The sequence below is a fragment of the Saccostrea cucullata genome, unplaced genomic scaffold (genome assembly GCF_032062105.1).
Source record: "Saccostrea cucullata isolate Sc308-1 unplaced genomic scaffold, CSIRO_AGI_Scuc_v1 ctg1183, whole genome shotgun sequence".
Taxonomy (NCBI): Eukaryota; Metazoa; Mollusca; class Bivalvia; order Ostreida; family Ostreidae; genus Saccostrea; species Saccostrea cuccullata.
In genome coordinates, this window is record NW_026938384.1 from 77,122 (window position 1) to 87,500 (window position 10,379).

Below are 10,379 nucleotides of genomic sequence, written 5' to 3' on the forward strand. Positions count from 1 at the left end.
GCCAGCCAAGCCTTTACTGCATACATGTGCACATTTTTAGTTGATGCATCTAAAAGATATAGCACATTTTTTTGATGCATTAAAAGATATAGTGTTTCTCTGTTTTCTTTTTATTCAAATAATTTTAAAATGTGATGATGTACACAACAATAAATAGTACCTAGTTTAGAGGATTTTTTCGCGCTTGTTTGTAAACAACGCGCGGCATTGTGGGAAATAGGAAGGTACTAAAGACGCGATGTACTAAACACTTATTTGACCTGATTCAAATTTGTCTGTAAATGTTCCAAACAATTGAATTTTTGTATAGCATATGCCTCGAAGTCATAAAGTCTGTACATAAGTTATTTAAAATACTCAATATTACCATCTAATTAAAAATTAAAACGTCAGGTACATATCAGGTCTCTAGTATATCCTGTTTTTAGTGTGCCCCTTCGAGTCGACGTCGGACACATGTTTGTCATGGTTTACAAACTGAAAATAGAATGATTTGTGAAGTTGAACATTTTCTCACAAAGAATCCGTTTGTAGACATGCACACTCATTTAATCTGGAGCTACGAATACTTTTTCACTTCTCTGGAACATTATTCTAAGCAGAATTATCCCGATTCATATATTCTAAGAATCTTGTGTGAATTGTTTACGAGGAAATTCTGACTGTCACATTAACAAGGATGAACACTCTTGACTCTGCTTCGGATTCCCCAGTGATAATTGTATCGAGTGATGAAAGAGCTGACGGCGACATTTTAATGTATGATTGGCTTGGACCATTGGAATGAAGGTTAGAATATTTTTAATATGTTGACGGTGCGACCGTTAGAGCGAGCACAGACTCTTCTATTGTTTTGATTCAGATAGGGCTCGTCAAACCGCACGTGACTTTTGGTGCGTCTAGACTCTGACGTCACATGACGTCGTATGTAAGTTACAAATACCAAGAAAAACAGTGCTGAAAGTTAATGAAAAAAGTTACGTTTACAATTTATCTTCAAATATATATCCATTTAATCACGGCTAATAAATTTTTTGTTGAACATTTGCCATCATTCTCGCGAGAACGCAACTTTGCTAAGTGATGCATTGTGGGTCAAAACTACTGCAGCAAAAAATTCTAAAGAATGAATGTGCAGTAGTCCGAATTTTCTCTTCACCCAGGCGTTGTCGTTAGAGCTCGCAGTTACGAGCGTCGCTTCGCGACGCTCGCTGCGCTAGCTATTACTTAAAATTTACACTACTGATTACATGTCAGTGATGTACATTGATGTTATTAGAAATACACAGACACACCGATATATTATCTGTTTTACAGTTCAGACGCTCTCTGTTTGCCTTGTAAATCCCCACAGCTTTATATTTTATTTTTTTTAAATTTGAGGATGTAATTTCAACAGTCCTACTATCTATCATAGTGATCATACTCTATAATTCAAACTGCACTTAATGTTACAGAATATATTCAACTAATTATATATTGACAGTGTGACAGTAAGGGTGAGGGCAGATACTTATTTAGTTTTAATTTAGATTGTGCTTGTCAAGCCGCATTTGACATTTGGTGCATCCATGCTCAATGTTCACACTGAGAGTTTATTCAAATGTTTAATTCGAATGAATTCACTGCTCGTTAAATTACTTCCCATTAGCTCCATGTGAACATGAGTAAGGATAGCTAATTCAAATTATATAGAAATGAATTTTGAATGTAGCTTAAACATGTTAAAGAAGCTAAGCACTGTGTGTCCAAAGTATACTGCGGAAAAATTGTGTGGAGCAATGTGCAAGTCACAATCTTCTTTTGCCAAGGTGTTATCATAAGAGCTCGCATTATGGGCAGGGATTTGTGCTGCTGTCTGGACTCGCTATAAATAGATGTTCTCAAAAAGTCTTAATTATTTAATATCATACTTTACTGACAAAAAAGGACAAATATTGCTCAGTTAAATTGCAAAAGAAATTTGTTTAAAAAAATTGAAATAATAGAAAGTTTGCATTTTTGTTTGATAAGACTGCTGTAATGGTTTAATGTTTGTTTATTTGCCTTAATCATACATTTTTCAGTCATTTCATGGTGCCACCACTTGGGATGGTATTAGCTGCAAATATAGACTTGTACTCAGCACTTATTGCCTTTAAGAAGTATGAGATCCATTTTGTGCTAACACCTACCGTGACACAGAATCTTGGTTTATGCAGTCTCATAGGAGTAACCTGTCTAAAGCATTTAGCAATGGGATTGGAACCTGCGACGTAAGGTTCAGCTTCTTATTGATACTTTGATTTATAATATTTATTTGAGAATTTCACTCATTCACATACTTAGAGATGTTGATATATATTGTTGAATAGCATCAATTTAGACCTTTAATTAGCTAAGTAAACATGTACTGTGAGGTTTTTAAGGTCTCATTCATTTTATATGCCAGATGCATGTTAAGGAACATTACTGCATAAATGTTTTTGTCTTAAATTTGAAGCTTTTTACTAATATAGAGATATGTTAGTTTTAAACCTCTTCAAATTAGGGTAGACCTTTACTTTAAACTCAGCAATGTGAGTGTGTTGTGTGAACTTGTGTTAGCGAGACAGTGTGTTGTATGAATTTGTGTTAGCAAGGCAGTGTGTTTTGTGAACTTAATTGTGTTAGCCTGACAGTGGGTTGTGTGAATTCTTGTTAGCTTGACAATGTGTTGCGTAAACTCGTGTTAGCGGGACAGCGTGTTGTGTAAAATCGTGTATAAAGTGTAAGTGTGACAGTGTGTTGTGTAAACTCGTGTTAGCTAGACAGAGTGTTGATTGAACTCGTATTAGCGAGACTTCGTGTTGTGTAAACTGGTGTTAGTGAGACTGCGTGTTGTGTAAACTCGTGTTAGCGAGACTGCGTGTTGTGTAAACTCATGTTAGCCAGACAGCGTGTTGTGTGTATTCTTATTAATGAGTCAGCATGTTGTGTGAATTCGTGTTAGCGTGACAGTGTGTTGTGTGAACTTGTTATCCTGAAAATTTGTCGTGTGAACTGGTGTTAGAGAGATAGTGTGTTGTGTGAACTCGTGTTAGCAAGATTGCACATTGTGTGAACTCGTGTTAGCCAGACTGCGTGTTATGTGAACTCGTGTTAGCGATATTGCATGTTTTTTGAATTTGTGTTAGCGTGACAGTGTGTTGTGTGAACTCGTGTTAGCCTGACAGTGTGTTGTGTGAAATGGTATTAGGATGACAGTGTGTTGTGTGAAATGGTATTAGGATGACAGTGTGTTGTGTAAAAATGGTATTAGGATGACAGTGTGTTATCGCAACAGCATTTGGTGCGAACTTGTGTTAGTGAATAGTGGGACAGCCTGTTTTGAGAATTCGTGTTAGCGTGACAGTGTGTTGTGTGAACTCGTGTTAGCCTGACAGTGTGTTGTGTGAAATGGTATTAGAATGACAGTGTGTTGTGTGAAATGGTATTAGGATGACAGTGTGTTATCGCAACAGCATTTGGTGCGAACTTGTGTTAGTGAATAGTGAGACAGCCTGTTTTGTGACTTTGTGTTAGCGTGACAGTGTATTGTGTAAACTCGTGTTAGCGTGACAGTGTATTGTGTAAACGCGTGTTAGTGAGACTGCGTGTTGTGTAAACTCATGTTAGCGTGACAGTGTGTTGTGTGAATTCATCTAAGCGTGACAGTGTGTTGCGTGTACTTGTGTTAGCTAGACAGTGTGTTGTATGAATTCGTATTAGCGAGACTCCCTTGCAGAAAATATTCCTAACTTAGAAGTACATCTCAGGAATTCCCAAGACATCCCAAGAATTCTTGTGATATCCTGACATCAAGATTTAAGGAATTCCTGAGACTGAGAAATCCTGGGAAATCCTGACATATGAGATGAGGACTTCCTGGGATTCCCCAGGACTTTCAAGTTACATTATTCAAACCCAGCTCTTGTCAGGACATTTGATTGAGAGCCAGGAATTATATATTTTAACAAAATTCCCATATCCTAGGACTTTGATGAAAAACCAGGACTTAAAAAAATTACAAGTAAAACAACAAAATATGTATGTATATACTTAATAAATTTTATTACAGACTAAATGGTGTCATAAAAATGATTTCAACGGTGCATTCAATACATATAAGCACATTAAAAATTCACCACATACATGATAATAAAAAAGATGGTACAGAAAATTTCTTCCTTCAGTCCTTACAATTTTCAAGAATTTGTAAATAATCTTAGTCAAATTTAAAAACAGCATCAAATCATCCTGATGTAAAAAATGACTCACCATAGCAAGTTTTAAATCTGGCATACATGTAAGAACAACAAATTCTGGCTATGCGCTTACTCATTCGAGTATAGTTTTCACTGTAAATGACACAATTATTGCCTACAACTACTCTAAAAGATTTGTAAAGATCCCCTAAGTCACTGTCTGGTGAAATGCCAAGTGCAAGTTTGAGTTTTGAAGCTAGCGCTTTATGAAAAATATGAAAAACAGCATCAAATCATCCTGATGTAAAAAATGACTCACCATAGCAAGTTTTAAATCTGGCATACATGTAAGAACAACAAATCCTGGCTATGCGCTTACTCATTCGAGTATAGTTTTCACTGTAAATGACACTTGTAATTATTGCCTACAACTACTCTAAAAGATTTGTAAAGATCCCCTAAGTCACTGTCTGGTGAAATGCCAAGTGCAAGTTTGAGTTTTGAAGCTAGCGCTTTATGAAAAATATGAAAAACAGCATCAAATCATCCTGATGTAAAAAATGACTCACCATAGCAAGTTTTAAATCTGGCATACATGTAAGAACAACAAATCCTATGCTCTTACTCATTCGAGTATAGTTTTCACTGTAAATGACACAATTATTGCCTACAACTACTCTAAAAGATTTGTAAAGATCCCCTAAGTCACTGTCTGGTGAAATGCCAAGTGCAAGTTTGAGTTTTGAAGCTAGCGCTTTATGAAAAATATGAAAAACAGCATCAAATCATCCTGATGTAAAAAATGACTCACCATAGCAAGTTTTAAATCTGGCATACATGTAAGAACAACAAATCCTATGCGCTTACTCATTCGAGTATAGTTTTCACTGTAAATGACACAATTATTGCCTACAACTACTCTAAAAGATTTGTAAAGATCCCCTAAGTCACTGTCTGGTGAAATGCCAAGTGCAAGTTTGAGTTTTGAAGCTAGCGCTTTATGAAAAATATGCCTACGTGCAAGTCTGTGTTATTCACAAACCAATAATTCACACTAAACTGAAAAACATTCATTATATTTACATTTTACTTGTTTGGAGGCATCCAAAAAATAATCAATATTTGAATATCTCGCTGTCCTATATTATTGCATTTTACTAACATCGCTGCATTCTCATTGTGACGTCACGTTAACGCACGTTTCTCCGTGTATATTTCTACGCGTGAGTATACACGAAAATGTTTTTCAAATCAATTCCACAGTAAGCTTACTAGGAAAACACAGCTAATGTAAATATACTAAAATATTTGATGAGTTATACTTTATCATACAATATATGTAAGAAACACAAAATTCTACCATCTTGTTACTAGAGGGGGCATCTCAAAATGCCAAAACTTAACGAATGGTATGGTAATTTCAAAATGCCAAAACTTAACAAATGGTATGGTAATTTCAAAAGCATTGACCATATAAATTTGGCAGTCTTGCAAGACAAACATGATTTTTGTTTCCTTGCAAAAGAAGCAATTTTTCTAGAATTTTGTCAGTGGGTAGAATGTACTTTTCTTCAGATTGTTCTTCAAAAGGCCTTATCTTCATCATATGTGATACAGAGGGATGGAGCAATGAATTGTGCCCATCATTCAACTCTAACTTCCTAACTACAGCAAAGCATAACTTACTTGATGCATGCAGTAAAAAATGACTCACCATAGCAAGTTTTAAATCTGGCATACATGTAAGAACAACATATCCTATGCGCTTACTCATTCTAGTATAGTTTTCACTGTAAATGACACAATTATTGCCTACAACTACTCTAAAAGATTTGTAAAGATCCCCTAAGTCACTGTCTGGTGAAATGCCAAGTGCAAGTTTGAGTTTTAAAGCTGTTTCGTTGTCAACAGTTTCAGGGTGCAAATGTCCAGCGATTTTACAGTTCTTTGCTATAGACTTAATTTTCACTGGCCTTCCAGAACTCAACATTCTGCGGACATATTCTTTCCTTTGCGAATCTGATATAAACTGACTATCCACTGACAATCTCTTATTGGCTTGTACTGTCCACAGAATCTGCAAACAGACATTGCCTGTTCCATGAACAGATTCAAGTAGAGCGCCATTAAGATCTTCAAATGGGAAACAGGACCAACACCACAAAGGGCCAAGGTTTGATACATAATCTGCAAGATGCATTCCGACATTATGAACATTCAATGAACAGTTACTTTCACCATACAAAGTCGCAAATGTGTGATAAAACTCGTGCAAACATTGTCTAGCACGTTGCAAATCATGCCTGGTAATGTTATCCCCTAACAACAAGTAAATACCTTCTACTAAAAATGCCAAATGATCAATGTATGCTGATGACATGAACTCTATTATACATGGCAAAGAATAAAATAATAACCAAGTTTCGAGTTCTGAAGCTTTTAGATGTGAAATGTTATTGTCAAGCTTACGAGGCAATCTGGAAATATTATCTGTTGGTTGCATTCCTGTGAGGTACTTGTCAATTGTAGTTATATGGTCACCAATATAAAATGGTTCCTTTGAGTACTTTGATGTGAATAGCAATTGCAACATCTTCTTTGTCACACCCAAGAGTGCTCCATGCATATAGTCGGGAACGAGTCCATTGACTATATCAAAGTAGTCTAATCCATGCAAGGCTGAGACCCCCTTTATTCCTTTAATTCCTTTAGCTCTCTCATTTTTGTTGGTTGATTCCATGGCCTCAATCCCATTGTCCAGCAATCCTTCAAAATATATCAATTTCTTTTAAGAATTCTTGACATGCTTTTAAAACTCATTGTAAATTTTAGTTGCACTTATTTATAAAAGCCTTATAAATTTTAGGCTATCTAAATTTAATTCTCTGGTTCTCAGGCCAATTTTCTCCAAAACAGATGCGGGATGGCGGAATTTTATTTATCATTTTATTGGCAATAAAGTAGATGAGGGAGGTATTTTTTTAATTTTAATTTTCCAATTTTCTTCAACATAAAGATAATTTTTCATAATCACAGATATACTTTCCATGTCTGATCAAATTTCTGCTTTATCCATTGTTTATCAGTGTGTGAACATCGTAGATAAGGTCCTTGAATGTATTTTCAAACGAAGTAGCCAAAATCTCCATGCAAATAGCTACCGAAGTGATATTTGAATACTAATCTACTAAAAAAAATGAGGCGGAATTTTTTTTCCGAATTGGTCTCGGTAATACTTTTTATTTTATCAAAAATACGATAAAATTAGCAATGCGGCTACCTCAAAACGGATGCACGCGGGTATGAGAACCAGAGTTTCAATTTTATTTAGCCTTATGTTTATTGAATGCCAATTCTGCATGGTCAGAAAACAACTCTCAAATGGCTTTACTAAGTATATTAAAATTTTTATGATTATAAAAATTTTGACATAAGGCTTACCTGTGCTTGACCTCAATACAGGTGGAATCTCCCTAAATGGAAAGGCTCTGCAATGACCTTTACCTTGGGACACTACAACACCAGGTTCCTCGCAAGATATACATCCAAATTGTCCATTGTGCTGTGTCATGTGGGCTACAGCAGCTTTAGCCTGTAAATCTAAACTGCCAGCTAAAAGAAAAACTTTCACATCCAAAATAGTCTCATCGATTGTAACCTGAATCCCTTTTGTTTTTAAGGAAATGAGCTGCTGTATAAATGGCTGGAGGTAGGTTTGAAAATGTGGTTTTCCTTTTCCTTGCCAGACTCCCCAAAGAATAATATTTTGTCTGGAAAACCTCATAATAGGGGGAAGTTCATTAAGAACGAGGTAAACAGGCCATATACTCACTCCAGATGATCTATAAAGTGGCACTCCATCAGTGTTGAAAATAAGGCTCAAATTTTCTGTCTCAAACAATCTTTCTCCTTGATCTGAAAATGTTCTATACAATCTTCCATTTAGAATATCTGTCACTGCATCTGTTTTGGCAGTCTGTTTTTTGTAGTTCTTTATGCAAGACCATATTCCATCCTGTTGTAATATGTCTTTAATTTGCTTATCAATTGACAGGCAGGCAAAGAAACACTTTTTTTCCATGTTTTGTTGTTTATTTGAACTACCTTTATATCGAAGTCCGTCGCATCCATCCTGTATGCATTTATATAATTTTTTATCCTCTGGAAAAAGTGTAAAACACTTTTCACAGTAATCAATGATTGAAACATCACATGCACCAATAGTTTCCTTGATTTTTTCCACGGAAGTGTCCTTTGTTTCACTGATATTTAAAATGTTAAATAAATCCATCAAGTCTGATGTTGATTGACCACTCACGTGATGTTTCATCAGGTAAGAGAGAAGTGCCATGCTCTTTTCATGTTTTTCAGTGAAATGTGGTGGTATAAGACTCTTTTTCAAAATGTTGCATTTCTGATTTGAAGCCTCTTCATCTTTCTCTTCATCGTTACCATCTGAATCATCAAAACTATCATAGGCACACTCCTCAAAACTACTAGAATCATATTCACTTTCATCATCACTGTTGCTGTTTTCATCAATGTTAACATCAGCTTCGGCATATTCATCACCATCAATTTTGTCAACTTCAATGTTGTCATCAACTTCAATGTTGTCATCAACTTCAATGTTGTCATCAACTTCAATGTTGTCATCACCATCAATGTTGTCATCATCATCAATGTTGTCATCACCATCAATGTTGTCATCACCATCAATGTTGTCATCACCATCAATGTTGTCTTCACCATCAATAGCAACCAGAGATACTGTATATAAAAAAAAACATCACTTGTGAAGAGATTCTTCTGAACCATTTACGATGATCCTAACTAAATTACTGTCTGTGTACATAATTTGGCGTATTTAAAATTTAGCGAAATAACTGAGTAACTAAGGAACTGTTGGCGTAATCATAAATTAGCGCTATACATGTCTATTAAGTGTATTGAATATGTAAATGATTTCTTAGCTGTATTCATGAATTAGCCCATTGTTGTCTATGCCAAAGCTGCTAAATTATGACGTCTGCTTTTTAAAGTACATAAACAGTACTCTCCATATTTTTCTTTTATATAAAATTACCTTAATAGTTGGCATTTGTCATGGTTCTAAATCGTTTGAAATGTTACTGTGGTGCAGAGTTTACGCAAAGCACTAAAAATTTTGTGATAATTTTCATGGTCAAATTCGCAACTGAATCACTTTTCGTTATAATTATAAAAGAATACATGCACATACTTTTTTTTTTAAAAATCTCTCATTCGTTACATAATGGTTTCATCATACATGATAAAAGTAAATACAGCAGAGAAAATTCTGGTCAATACATTTGAACTTTTTAACAATTTTGAAGGTAAATTTGCCGTGATTATTTGTCAGTTTTCCTGATCGAATTACCAATTACAAAAACAAGAGGCCCATGGGCCACATCGCTCACCTGAGAAGCTTTGACAATTCTGTCCTTTACTAGATTTACCCCTTGTAATACATATTGTGACCCCACCCTACCCCACTGATCATAATTTAGACAATTTGAAATCTACACTACCCCAGGATGCTTCCATACAAGTTTCAGCTTTTCTGGCCCAGTTGCTATTAAGAAGAAGATTTTCAAAGATTTTTCCTATATATTTCTATGTAAAACTTTGATTCCCAATTGTGGCCCCGCCCAATCCCCGGGGGTCATGATTTGTATAATTTAAAATCTTCACTATCACAGGATGCTTCCACATAATTTTCATCTTTTCTGGCACAGTGGTTCTTGAGAAGAAGATTTTCAAAGATGTTTCCTATATATTTCTATGTAAAACTTTGATTTCCCATTGTGGCCCCGCCCAACCCCCGGGGGTCATGATTTGAATAATTTAGAATCTACACTACCCCAGGATGCTTCCACATAAGTTTCAGCTTTTCTGGCACAGTGGTTCTTGAGAAGAAGATTTTCAAAGATGTTTCCTATATATTTCTATGTAAAACTTTGATTCCCCATAGTGGCCCCGCCCAACCCCCGGGGGTCATGATTTGTATAATTTAAAATCTTCACTATCCCAGGATGCTTCCACATAATTTTCAGCTTTTCTGGCCCAGTGGTTCTTGAGTAGAAGATTTTCAAAGATTTTTCCTATATATTTCTATGTAAAAGTTTGATTCCCCATTGTGGCCCCGCCCAA

General features: G+C 35.5%; 1 protein-coding gene across 1 annotated transcript in view; it reads right to left on the reverse strand.

Moving 5' to 3' along the window:
• Positions 1-4,333: 4,333 nt before the first annotated feature.
• Positions 4,334-10,379, reverse strand: part of LOC134250096 (uncharacterized) — a 10,830-nt gene continuing 4,784 nt past the window's right edge. The window contains exons 3-5 of the mRNA XM_062732448.1: positions 7,647-8,975; positions 6,675-6,971; positions 4,334-6,392 (exon numbers count right to left, since the gene is read on the reverse strand). Of these exons, the coding sequence (XP_062588432.1) occupies positions 5,662-6,392; positions 6,675-6,971; positions 7,647-8,975 (2,357 nt within the window). The 3' untranslated portion in view covers positions 4,334-5,661. The remainder of the gene's footprint in view (positions 6,393-6,674; positions 6,972-7,646; positions 8,976-10,379) is intronic.